Source organism: Rhinoraja longicauda, chromosome 1 (genome assembly GCF_053455715.1).
Source record: "Rhinoraja longicauda isolate Sanriku21f chromosome 1, sRhiLon1.1, whole genome shotgun sequence".
Classification (NCBI taxonomy): Eukaryota; Metazoa; Chordata; class Chondrichthyes; order Rajiformes; family Arhynchobatidae; genus Rhinoraja; species Rhinoraja longicauda.
In genome coordinates, this window is record NC_135953.1 from 45779289 (window position 1) to 45793126 (window position 13838).

At 39.8% G+C, this 13838-nt stretch overlaps 1 protein-coding gene across 3 annotated transcripts; it reads right to left on the bottom strand.

Moving 5' to 3' along the window:
- Window positions 1-1224: 1224 nt before the first annotated feature.
- Window positions 1225-13526, bottom strand: LOC144592196 (E3 ubiquitin-protein ligase DTX3L). Of its 3 annotated transcripts, XM_078396697.1 has the most exons (5): window positions 13453-13503; window positions 11720-11855; window positions 9722-10987; window positions 6810-7027; window positions 1225-2518 (listed from the first exon to the last, which is right to left on the bottom strand). In XM_078396697.1, exons 3-5 carry the CDS (start codon window positions 10814-10816, stop codon window positions 2449-2451), a joined length of 1383 nt encoding a protein of 460 aa, XP_078252823.1. In that variant the 5' UTR covers window positions 10817-10987; window positions 11720-11855; window positions 13453-13503; the 3' UTR covers window positions 1225-2448. The 3 variants fall into 3 exon arrangements, with proteins under 3 accessions (XP_078252823.1, XP_078252814.1, XP_078252833.1); XM_078396688.1 differs by lacking the exon at window positions 11720-11855 and having other exon boundaries at window positions 13453-13526; XM_078396707.1 differs by lacking the exons at window positions 11720-11855; window positions 13453-13503 and adding an exon at window positions 11490-11709.
- Between the last annotated feature and the right edge of the window lie 312 nt (window positions 13527-13838).

The window sequence follows — 13838 nt, forward strand, 5'->3', positions numbered from 1 at the left end:
GGGCATGCTGTGCAAGTACTGCTAGCGCAGTAGATCTTACTGAAAGTGACATCGCAGGTAGCTAGGGTGGTGAAGGCAGCTTTTGGCATGTTGACCTTTGTCAGTCAGGGAATTCTGTATAGCAGATGGGACATGATGTTACAGTTGCAGCAGATGTCAATGACACACTTGAAATATTGATTTCAGTTTTACTCATCCTCCAATAGGAAAAAGTGAAGAGAAAATTTGTGAGGATGTTGCCAGGATCCAAGGTCCTGTGCTACGTGGAGAGGTTGTGCAAACAATTCCTTAGAGTGCAGGAGGCCGAGGGTGATTTTTGGAGGTATACAAAATCGTAACAAAAGTAGACAGGGTGAATATAGTGCCTTTGGGTTAATGGAACGAGTGCCCAAGCAGGTAGTGGAGACAGGTACAACAACAATTAAAATACAGGAACATGGATAGAAGGGCTTTGGAAGGATATGAGCCAAACAGTGGTAAATGGGACTTGCTTAGATGGGGCATCTTTGTCACCATGGACAAGTTGGGCCGAAGGGCCTGGTTTCATGCAATATGCCTTAATGACTCAAATTCAAAGACAAGAATGTGAAAACTGCATCTTAACAATCTGGCATGATGAATTGTCTGTACCTATCAACTAATGTACGATGTCAAGAAATTTTGATTGCCATCTTTTCTTTGAAATGAGTGGCTGGCAGTTAATGACAGACTTCTGAGGTAGAAAACAGAAAATATTTTGTGCACAATTTGTCCAAAACTTCCGGCCTAATAAGCCATAAAATCTCCTTTGGTGGACTGGTTTGGCTGCTTATTCATTTTGTTAGCAAGATTGAGATGCGCACATGATAAAATTCTCACTAAATTGCAAAGGTTGATTTTTGAACTTACAGCATTACTTTTGTGTTTTTTGAAACATTGCAAGCATTTGCTGCAATAATACAAAATACACACTAACAGGTGATAGCAAATTTATTTTGATGCACAACACTATAAAAGTAAAATATCTCACATTGGTAGAGATGTTATTTTCGTATCAATATCTTTAGAGTTGAGCTGCTCTTTCAGCTACAAAGCAAATTTCAACATCATGCTCACTACTGCAATATTAAGTGGGAAATGCCTACATAAGATATCACACTTATGCATCATGATAACTTCACTCTTTAAAGCCATAGGCTAACACCGCAGGTAAAACAGCAGACAGGAGAGTTTTGAAATTGGTTTAAGTGTTTATTTGCTAATACACAGCGTAATTTCAATTACTTTCTAACACTGAACATCTTTCTAGCAGTCATATATATGTTCGAAGAGTATATTCATGGGAATAATTCAAAGCAGAAGTACAGAATCATTCAGAAACCAAAAGAGAAAATTGATAGTTTGGAGTCTCCGTACTCTAACGGCTAACTATTGTTCTAATTCTGTTTTATCACCAAAGCAGTGGTGGGAAATATGCAATGCATTCTCAATATGGAACTGAGAAACAGGCTACAAAACCCAAGTAAAGTTGTTTCAGACTTCTCATAAATTCAGGGTACATAACTGAGTAAAGGAAATGAATCATTAAACTATTGAATAGCAACTTCCGGATTATAATTTTACCTCCTGGAGGCAGCGATTTTACTAAATTGAGGCATCAGAGTAGTTCAATCTGCATTACAAATACACAATAGTAACATGAAATTAATTTGGGAAATGCATTAAAGTGACTGTTTTAAGCCATTCCTATTATTAGAAAGCAATTTTCCTTCATTTTTGTTAATGCATTCCTAATCTGATTTTTGCGCTTCTTTGCCATATCTTTGTATTGTTACTGGCAACAGGCCGTTTCAAAGAGTCAGCATTCTGTTCTGTATCGCATCTTTTTTACAAATTCTTGGGATAATCTAGCAAGAGGTGAAGAATTGCTGACGCACTGAGATCGGGAAGCAAGTGCATTTCCAATTTTATTTTTCTCTTAATTTTATTTTCTCCACCACTTTTGTTTGCCTGCCTTCATTTCCCTTTCTATACTAAATTATGACTGATCATAATTACAAAATTGAGGGATGATGTTTTTCTATGTTTGGGATCAGAACAGAGCAACGCCTTTATGGGTGGGAAATATAACATATTAGCCACTACAGCTCCATTTGTTCCAGTAGCTGTAATGCTATTGAATACATATCTGTAAATATAATCTAATACATGGAAACAAAGTAATTGGCACAGACATACACAAAGAATTTACAGCCTCTATTTGACAACAGCAAACTGTAATTCTGTACGAGATTATTGCTATTTATGCTTTCTGTGAAGCACATACATAAATCTACTTACATAAAGCAGACAAATTATGGTTGTTAGGAAGCAATATACATGACCTTAATTCAAGTGTTTTCAAACAAGCTGCAACACCGACAACACACCAGTTAGTATCTTACTTAATTGTTGCATTTGCTACACATTTCAGTAAATTCCTTTGGCTTTCAACTCATCCTGCACTCTTGCCAGATAGGTTGGATCTGGATATCCAAACCTAAAATATAACAGAAAATTGTTCAGACATTGTGACCACAGAATGTAAACACCTAAAATGATATAATTCTTCCTAGATTGTTTTTATTTATTAATTTTTCAGGATTGTATGAGAATTTTTTGCTCATCCCTAATTGCCCCAGGAGGTGGTGCAATGAGCCACCTACAACAAAGTCACTTGCTTGACCATTTCTGTGGTATTTAAGTGTCAACCACATGGGTAGATCTGAGTTGATATACAACCCACACCAGGTAACAATGACAGATTTCCTTTCTGGAGAGACAGTAATGAACCAGAGAGGTTTTCACAACAACCTGATCATTTTGTGGTTTCATTTGTCAGGAGAACAGAACCATTTGCACATAGCAAAATACAATGCTTCTGCATTATCACATCCCTCCAATTCTATGCCCTCTGACCAGGCACTTATTACCATTTTGAAACCTGTATCTCGAGCACACATCTGGAACTTTGACACTCGATCCGTGTGAATTGTGAAGAGGATACAATGAGGATGCAGGGCGACTTGGATAGGTTGGGTGAGTGGGCAGATACATGGCAGATGCAGTCTAATGTGGATTACTGTGACGTTATCCACTGGTAGCAAGAACAAGAAGGCAGATTATTATCTGAATGGTGTTAGATGAGGAGAAGGGGAAGTGCAACGAGACCTGGGTGTCCTTGTACATCAGTCACTGAAAGTAAGCATGCAGGTACAGCAGGCAGTGAAGAAAGCTAATGGCACGTTGGCCTTCAAAACGAGAGGACTTGAGTATAGGAGCAAATAGGTCCTTCTGCAGTTGTACAGGGCCCTGGTGAGACCACATCTGGAGTATTGTGTGCAGTTTTGGTCTCCTAATTTGAGGAAGGACATTTTTGCTATTGAGGGAGTGCAGCGTACGTTCACGAGGTTAATTCCAGGGATGGCGGGACTGACATATGATGAAAGCATGGAACGACTGGGCTTGCATTCACTGGAATTTAAAAAGGAGAGGGGATCTTATTGAAACATATAAAATTATTAAGGGATTGGACGTGCTAGATGCAGGAAACATGTTCCCAACATTGGGGGAGTCCAGAACCAGGGGCCACAGTTTAAGAATAAGGGGTAGGCCATTTAGAGCTGAGATCAGGAAAAACCTTCTCACCCAGAGAGTTGTGAATTTATGGAATTCTCAGCCTCAAAAGGCAGTGGAGGCCAATTCACTGGATGCATTCAAAAGAGAGTTAGATAGAGCTCTTAGGGCTAGTGGAATCAGGGATATGGGGAGAAGGCAGGAACGGGGTACTGACAGTGGATGAACAGCCATGCTCACATTGAATGGCGGCGTTGGCTCGAAGGGCCGAATGGCCTACTCCTGCACCCATTTTCTATGTATCTATGATCCGAGAAGTAGTGGCTCGCACTTCCTCCAAAGCTACATTTGAAGGCTCCGGAAGTTAATAAAATCCTTTAAAAACTTTGGATGCTCATACACATGCAACTCTGCTGTCCAGCATTTACTGCAGGAAAAGCTTGGGAATTGTTCCAGTTGTATACATTTCTTTGCTTTTGGGTTAAGGAAGCAAGAAAGAACAAGGTGCAAAAAGATGTCAGACTGTGACCCGGTTCTGGTCTTTCATGTGCTATCATTTTGCTTCTGTCTTCTGTTCCGCAGCTGTAATTCTTCTATTAAGGATCTTTGCATTTTGTCTTTTGGTCAAACACTTCAGAGGGCTCATGCATTCAGTTATATTGCATTTTCTGTTTTTTTCCATTTTTCAGATTGCTGCAACCATTTGTGAAAAACTCCTGTCCTTCTCAATAACTGTAAGTGACACCCTCATACCTTGAAGATATATGGTTGTGGTGAGAAGATATGAGAAAGTAGGCTAATTCTAGTCTTCGTAAAAATCACAAATCCATGAAGGAATACTGCCTACAGTGAGCCAAGGAGAAGTTTGTTCCCTACTGTTAAAAAGGACCGACAAACGCTCATCATAGGTTAACCTACTTATTCTTCTAAACCTCCTCTGGACCCTCTCCAGAGCCAGCACATCCTTCCTCAGATATGGTGCCCAAAATTGCTTACAATATTCCAAATGCGGCCTTACCAGCGCTTTATAGAGCCTCGGCATTACATCCCTGTTTTTGTATACAAGCCCTCTTGAAATAAATGCAGGCATTGAGTTTACTTTCTTTACTACCGATTCGACTTGCAGATTAACTTTTTGGGAATCTGCACCAGCACCCTCAAGTCCCTATGCATCTCCGATTTCTGGATTCTCTCTCCATTTAGAAAATAGTCTATGCCTCTATTCCTGCACACTTTGCTACACTATATTTCATCTGCCCACTCTCCCAACTTGTCCAAGTCCTTCTGCAGAGTCTATAGTCCTTACTCTCAACAATCTTTTCGACTCCTCCCACTTCCTCAAAATCCAAGGTGTAGCCATGGGCATTCATATGGCCCCATGGCTATGCCTGCCTCTTTGTTGGGTACGTCGAACAATCCCTGTTCCAGGTGCACTGGCCCTATCACCGAACTCTATCTCTGCTACATTGACGTCTGATCGTGGCTACATCCTGCACCCATGCAGAATTCGCTGACTTCATTAATTTCACTACCAATTTCCATCCTGCACTCAAATTCCAACATCTTCCTTCCGTCTTTAAAAAAAGTCTAAAGAAGTCTCGACCCAAAACATCAACCATTCCTTATCTCCAGAGATGCTGCCAGTCCTGCTGAGTTACTCCAGCATTTTGTGGCTACCTATGAAGTATATCCATCAGTTTGGTAAAGTAGAGTTCAAAAACATTAATGAGGGAAGGAAAAATTGCAGATGATGGAAGCCTGTAATAAAAATTAAACATAAAATGGTCTAGTTAGACCTGTCAGAACCTGTAGGCAAAAGGGAGGTATTTCAGGTGAAAAGTGATCATCTGGTACAGGTTTCTTACCCATTCCAAATACTATAGACAAGCTTCAACAATTTCTGCATTTAATGATGAAACCAAAACATAAATGTTATAAAATCAAGCATTCTGTTTACTTTCTGCCACAATTTTATATAGTCCCCAAACATTCATTAGAATAATGATGCTACAACGTGTGCCTTAAAATGCCTTTGATTTCTAGTAGATTTTTTTGAAAGAATACCCCAGTTAAATGCAGAACTAAACCTGCTATCCAAAAACATAGGCGAGATTTGACCTCTTCATGGAATTAACAAATGGAGAGTTAAGGGTACTATTGCACTGAATTAATGCAAGCCGATAAAACCTTAGCAAGACAGATTAAAACTGTGAGATGGAAGCTAACCAGCTATATTTGATGCTCAAAATCAAGCAACCAGAACCGGTGTCCAGCAGCAGTAAAACAGCTGACACCGAAAAAGATAAATGTGCAAGTGCATCAGTTGAGAGGTCAGCTATTCAATCAGCTTTTGTTTTGCAAAGTGCTACACTGATTTAAACACGAAGAGTAGCTGAGTAGAAAAAAGTGAAGACTCCAGTTAAATCAAGTCAGCAATTTTAAATGCAACTATGTGCGGTTCCTAACACTCTGACAGTAAAACCGAGGCGAGGGAAGCCTCCATTGGTGCTTCACTGCTGTGCAAAACCTTCATTTTGTAAACAAAATGGAACTTATCAAATATTTTCACAATGTGCAATCTATATTCTGGTCATCTATTGGACAAATACAAGGGATGAATGATGAAAGGGATGGGTGGCACCGTGGCCTAGCTGGTAGAGCTGCTGCCTTACAGCGTTAGAGATATGGGTTCAATAGTCACCTCTGCTGTTGTGTACGTGGAATTGTACGTTCTCCCTGTGACTGCATGGGTTTCGTCTCGCATCCCAAGGACGTGCGAGTTTATATTTAGCCTGTGCAAATTGCTCCTAGTGTGTAGGGAGTGTGTAGAACCAACATGCGGACAGGTGATTGATGTTCGGTGAGGACATAGTGGAGCGAAGGGCCTGTTTCCGTGCTGTATCTCTAAACTAAACATGTAATAAACCATGCTTTTCATTAGTCCAATTAAAGATACCGCTTCTTTCAATTAAACGAACTATCCAACATACACGAGCGATTTGGCAATGGTGGAAAACGAGCAGTGCTTGGCCGATCCTATCGCTGCCCCCAAATTTCCCTTGGATTAACGGAAGAGGGGAAATACCCTCAGCCATTTAAAGTGAATAGGCTCCAGCAGGTCACAAATGACATTCCTTAAACCCACCCAAGACTATTTGTTAAACATGTGAATGCCAGATAGATGATAAATGAATGCACTTTGATACCATCCTTACCCTGATGCCCCTCCATTTGTGCTCGTTTTATGATGAATATCATTCCATGTTACCACATTGTTCCTTCCAGTGGTACTAGATGTTCCAACAGTGAAGATCAGTCTTTGATTGAAAGCTCGTTGCAGGAGTTTGAGTACCTTTTTCCCCTCAGGATTGTTTGGTAAATAAGCAGTACGTGTTGTACCATGATACTTCTGGCCGGGCTGCGGATGCTCTTTCTGCGAGTTGTACAAAAAAAATATGACAAAATTAATAATGTCATCATAAAAATAAAACACAACTCCAGTTCCAAATCATTAAACACCTCGACAAGTTTATTCGGTGAATAATCAAACCAAACGATTCTGGAGATCTCAAGTTTGGTTCCTGGTTTGTAATGACTTAGTTAACCTTAACTGGCAAACATGATAATGTTAATTGATAGCTAAGTAATCAACAAATACACCCCCCCCCTTTACCTCCCCCCGCCCCCTTCTCTATGTTCCAGCTGGATGCTCATCCTTTTCTACCATATCCCAAGCCCTTTTCTCCCTACTTCCACCCATATCTATTTCTCTGGCTTCACTTTTCGCACTTCATAAGGTCATCAGTGATAGGAGTAGAATTATGCCATTCGGCCCATCAAGTCTATGCCATTCAATCATGGATGATCTATCTCTCCCTCCTAACCCCAGTCTCCTGCCTTCTCCCCATAACATCTGACATCTGTACTAATCAAGAATCTATCTACCTCTGCCTTAAAAATATCCACTGACTTGGCCTCCACAGCATTCTGTGGCAAAGAATTCCATAGATTCACCACCCTCCGACTAAAGAAATGTCCCCTCATCTCCTTCCTAAAAGAACGTACTTTCATTCTGAGGCTCTGACCTCTAGTCCTAGACTCTCCCACTAGTGGAAACATCCTCTCCACATCCACTCTATCCAAGCCTTTCACTATTCTGTATGTTTCAATGAGGTCCCCCCTCATTTTTCAAAACCAGTGAGTACAGGCCCAATGCCGACAAACGCTCATCATTGGTTAACCTCTCCTCTCCTATCTCACAGCCTTTTGTCTTTTCATCTCTGGCCTTAGTCCAGTGATCTGAACCCCCTTCACCTGCATCCACTTATCTATCACTAGCCAGGCTTTGTCCTGCATGCACCACTTCTCGTTCAGCTTTCGTCCACTATTACAATCTACCCGAAACATCGCCTATCGGTGTTCTCCAGAGATGCTGCCTGACCCGCTGAGTTACTCCAGCAATTTTTGTTCGTTTTTGTAACCTGCATTTGCAGTTCCTCAGTCCATAAAAATGCCACACACTTGTCCAGAATATTTTGTTCACCAGTGTCACTCTGGTTTGTGCAGTCCTGGTCCAATAATGGTAAAATAACTTAAAACTAACTCATCTTTTCCAATTGCTGTGATCCAAATGTCAAGGTTATGAGCTGTATCCGTGGGAGTCACTGAGTAAAATTAATAAAATTTGTCCAATTTCAGGCACTGTACTTTAGGTAGGACAAGGTGAATTTGGGGAAAAAAGATAAGACTTTGATGTACAAGAGAAGATAGAAAGAAGAATGGAAAAACATTGAATTTCTTCAAATAGCAAAGGCCAAGATAAGATGTTTAAACATTCAAGATGTTTAAACAACTATTTATTTATACAATACCTTTAATATGCCCAAAACATAATAAAATGGGAACATTATAAAACCAAATAAAGTCAAATGACGCACGAGAATAAATGACCAAAGGTAAGTTCACATAACTAAATTTTAAGGACCTTCATTAATCTGGAAAGAGTGACACAGAGGTTAGGTTTTAGGAGAGATGTCCAGAATGTAAGGCCTTGGCACCTGAAGACACAGCCTTCTCAATATCTCTCATTTCCCTTGCCCGTGACTTTCAGTCTGAAGAAGGGTCTCAACCCATTCGTTCTCTCTAGTGATGCTGCCTGTCCCGCTGAGTTACTCCAGCTTTTTGTGTCTATCTTTGGTTTAAATCAGCATTTGCAGTTCCTTCCTACACAAAGGATTGAAGATTGCATAGAAATGCAGACATGACACAGTGGAGAAATCTGAATGTATGGAGTATGCAGTATGAAATATGAATGTATGAAATATGCAGTGTAATATATAAATCTGGAAGTTATAAAGATTTGGATGATGAATAGTTGAGGCTGATCCTCAACTGTGAGAAGGTGTAACAGTGGAAAGTAAGCAGTTTCGAGACGATGTGGATATGAAGGGTTAAAACTGAAATCAAAGCAAAATGCAACAAGCAACATTACAAACTGCAAAATGCAACAAGCAACATTACAAACAGTTCAATTCAGTTTCAGAAAATTATTAAATACAGATATGAAGTCAGTGGAAAGGAGGTCAGAGTTTGCTATGGCATCCTAAGACATTGGTTTCAGTGTTTCCAATTTGGACGAAAATTCTGATCATCCATCCTTGACCAATTAGTGAAAGTGGAGCATTCAAGGTGGTGACACGAGGCAGGATTTCACTAATGTACATGTAAAAACCAATGTCATTTTTGTGATGTCCTTTCTAAGGGAAAGTATGTATGTGTTAAGGACTGACTTGAGTGCATATTGGCTAAGGAAAAGGGAGCCTCTAAAGGTAATTCAAATGTCCACGATCGGGAAATAAGTGGTGAAGAAGTGACATTCATTGCTTGACAGAGCTCTGGAAACCAAATCTAATAGCAATTGTCAAAGAGGGTTGTTAACTGCTTGGAAGAAGGAAACAATTCCAGAGATCTTGGTAAATACAGATGAGTGTGTCTGAATGGATTGTTGTTCAATTTAACTAAAGCAGACTTGATAAGGCAAATTATCTGTCTGCTCTGTCCTACTCCATAATTCTGTAATTCCACCTTTAGCTCAGAATGATGTTGCCATAGCAGATCAGCTACTCACCCCCTGAATGCCTTCTGGTATTACATAGTGTATCTCAATGGAGTCAAATTTCTCATAACCAGGAAGGTGTATCGACATCCTCCTCTGGATCATCTGGCCACCCTCAGGTTGGTTACCCTTTAACTCGCCATACACCTCTCCACACACAGGGCAGGCAGACTTATTTTTAAAAGCCTGATCTATGCAGTCCTTACAAAATGAATGTTTACATTTCAAGGTTTCTCTTATTTCAATTTCTTCCAAGCAAATCGGACAGGTTTTGTCCTCATCCTTTGGTTTACTTGTCATGGCATCTGAATTTGAGGCGGGTTTGCATTCTGGCAGTAAAGGCTGCCTTCTGTTCGAATCTGCTGCAGTGCCTTCAGATAGGCTTGATTGTAAATTCTCTTGCTTTTTATTACGATCCAAGGCAGCTTCTGCTTTCTTAATATCCATAGGATTTCCAATTAAGGTAAGTTCTGCATCCTTATGAATAACCAAGATGTTTGGAAATTGATTTTGGAGAAATGCTTCAACATGTTTAATTGTTGTTCCTCTTCCTTGAAGATAAGGCTCTACAGTTTTCATGTTTAGATTTGTAGCAATTTTTTGATAGAGATCGATAAATTTTTCTGTTGCATTACGACATGGTGATTTACTGGTATTTTGTATGAACTGTAGAGTTGTCTGTTTTCCAGATAGGGTTGTTTTTTTGTGGACATCAAATTCTCGCTCTATGTTTTGCAAATGGCTGCTGAAAATCACTTCAATGTAATTCAGAATCATTGTGTTCACTGTTACCGTTGCTTCTTGATATGTAGAATTCACTGATGCATAAGGCATCGCAGTTTCTGTTTCGGGAAACCTTGCAGATCCTATGCCAGTACACTTTGCAGCTCCAGAGAGCTTTGTAGATTTTGCACCAGAAGATCTTGTAGACACTGTTCCAGAGGATCTGGTAGATTCTATGTGAGCGGAACTTGGAAACTTGGGAACAGGTACCCTTGCAGATTTCAATTCAGAGGACATTGCGGTCTCCGCTTCAGAGGATGCACCAGATTCTGCACCAGAGGACTTTGAAATGCCTGTTCCAGACAGCCCAATTTTAAGCTTCATCAATTCAGTATGAATTTTATCAATCTTCTCAAATGAATCAATAACTTCATAACTTTTTACACCTCTTTGACACTTTCCAAATCTTTTGCTTAGTTTAATGATGCCCAATGCCTCATTTTCCTTGTCCTTAAAGATACTTAAATCAATGATTGCGCTGACTTCAGGAAACACCTGCAAGAAGTAAAAAAACCCAATAATAAATATAGAATTTTAATTATTGGACCATTTCTAAAGTTACCTTGAGCATGTGTAAATAAATGTGTAAAAAACGCCCCATGGAATCCTTCTTCCCATATGACACTTCCTACAGTTCACCAGAATTGAAGAGAGAAAACAAAATATATGGCCCCTTATCTAATTTAGAACTAACTACCAGTAATGAGTTACCACTAAAACAATCTATCCATTTGCCTTCAGTATGTTCACAAAATGTTCAGATATTGCACATGTGTTCATTCATTCAGTAGCTTTACTGGCAAGTGCAGTTTACATTGTCCTTTCCAAATTGCCTTTGAGGTAAGGGCAGCTATTTTAAACCACTGCCGTCTATGTAACAAAGGTATTCGCAATGATGCTGGGGAGAAATGACAAGATTTAGGATCAGTGATAGTGAAGGAAGTTAGGATGGTGCACAACTTGGAAGAGACTTGTAAGTGATGGAGTTTCCTCATACCTGATGATGACGATGATAGTGATGACATGTATAAAGTTACTGGATTGATGCCTCAATTAAAGTCTCATGGGTCCAAATTTAAATCCAGATAATTTAAATGATCTGTAATCTCTACACCTCTAAATTGTTAGATGGAAACAATCTGAGTCAAAAATGACATTTGGGAAGAAAATTGCAATGGCCTCTATTATAACTCCAAACCCACAGTAAAGTGGTTTCTTCTTCATTACCCTCCAAAATGGTTTTACGAGTTATCCTGCTGTCCTAAACCACTACAACATCTGCAGAGATTTTGGCTGCCGGATCCCCACAGGTGCTCAAGAGGAGAAATTAAAATGATGTGACTTCAGCAGTGACATCCACATCCTGTGAAAAAATAAGTGATTTGTATTGATCAAAATGAAAGTTTGTTACACAATTGGATAAGAACTGATTCTCTTCCACTTCAAGGTAAACAGAACAGAGACAAAAGAGAAATAAATGCACATCTAAGCAGGTGGAGCAGTCAAGCGTCATAAAAATAAACCACAATAACATTGGTTCAACTGACTTCTGTAACCAGTTTTCCTATCTGTGATTACTGCAAATTAGACTAAACAAGAGTCAAATAGTCTTCTGAAGAAGGGTCTCGACCCGAAACATCACCCATTCCTTCTCTCCAGAGATGCTGCCTGTCCCAGCTTTTTGTGTCTACTTTCAACTATAGTCCCATCTGTACGTGAATCCTACATTTTCATTGCTGCCCAGTTCCCCAACCGTACCGGCACAAGAACAGGAAGCAAAAACTCTCATTTGGCTAATATTCTACGAGTCTTGTTAGATATGTCTCTGCATATTCAAAAAATACACATTTTTTATCTACTAAACATTCTGCTTTCACTGCCTCGAAAGAAAAATATTCTTTCGAGGCAGTGAAAGCAAAATGTTTAGACAAAAAATGTGTATTTTTTTAATATGAATACACAAATCATTAATTCAAAGACTTGCATGCGACCTAACACTTTCAGCCGACAAACAAAACTACTTGGACTCCTAAATGATCATATTTAGATATATATATATATATATATATATATATATATACACACACATATATATATATATAATTTCAATTTCTTTCTTTCGGGGTAGTGAAAGCAAATTGATAAAGAGAAATATATAAACAAAACTACTTGGACTCCTAAATGATCATATTTATATATATATATATATCCTAAATAATCATATATATATATATATGATCATTTAGGAATCCAAGTAGTTTTGTTTGTATATATTTCTCTTTATCAATTTGCTTTCTACTTATATATATATATATATATATATACATATATATATACATATATATATATATATACATATATACAGAAAGTGTAAGAAATAATCCAGACAATCCACAGACAGGTTCAACGAACATTCAGTGCAGGTCAAAATTGGCAAAGGTGCCATGTTAGAATGATAATTTATGAGTCCAAGTAATTTCGTTTGTCGGCTGAAAGTGTTGGGTAGCATAGCATGCAGGTCTTTGAATTAAGGACAAGCATTCGTGTGGTCTTTTACCATTGAAGGACATTTTTAAATTGACATTATAGCACAGTAGCGGGAAGGTTGACCAAAGGATATGAGAGCGGGACGGCCAGTCCGCAGTAGGGTGGTGGGTGGGTGGTCAGGCCCGGCCAGGCCCGGCCAGGCCCGGCCCCGGGGCCTACACTAAAGAGGCTGAGGGTAAGAGATGTGTCTGCGGCTGGGAATACTGGAACAACAACAACAACAGCAGCAGCAGCAGCAGCACAACAACGTCAAACAAATCATAAAGGCGAAAACAACAACACGAAGGGCGTCTTAAATAAAAACTATTTGATCGCAATTATCACGAGTTATCAAAACCGCAACCGTCAGAAAAACTGCATATCGACATTGTGGCCATTATTGTGGGGCTTAACAGTGACAAAAGCCAGCGCACCTCCATCTGAAGCCCTCGGATTGAGCAGGACTCCATTGACAACACGCAGCCCCGCACCCCGGCCTCTTCCGCCTCCCGCCCCGCCGCCCCGCCCCCCCGCACCGCACCGCCTCCCGCCCCGCCCTCCTCTCCTCTCCAGCCGAGGATTGGACCTCGCCGCTCTGCGCCTTCCCCCACTCGACAATGAATGGTGCATTTGCCCATCAGTCACACCAGACTCCAGGGCCAGAGAAACTGATGCATGGTTCAAAGAGCGCTGCTTTTGCTTTCGCTTTCAATTCCTGGAATGTGAGAAATCATTTCATTGCAGATATTGAAAGTTGAGAAACACCTTCTTTAAAAATGCTGAATAATTCAGTCTCTCAACGGGTTAACATATCTCAAAT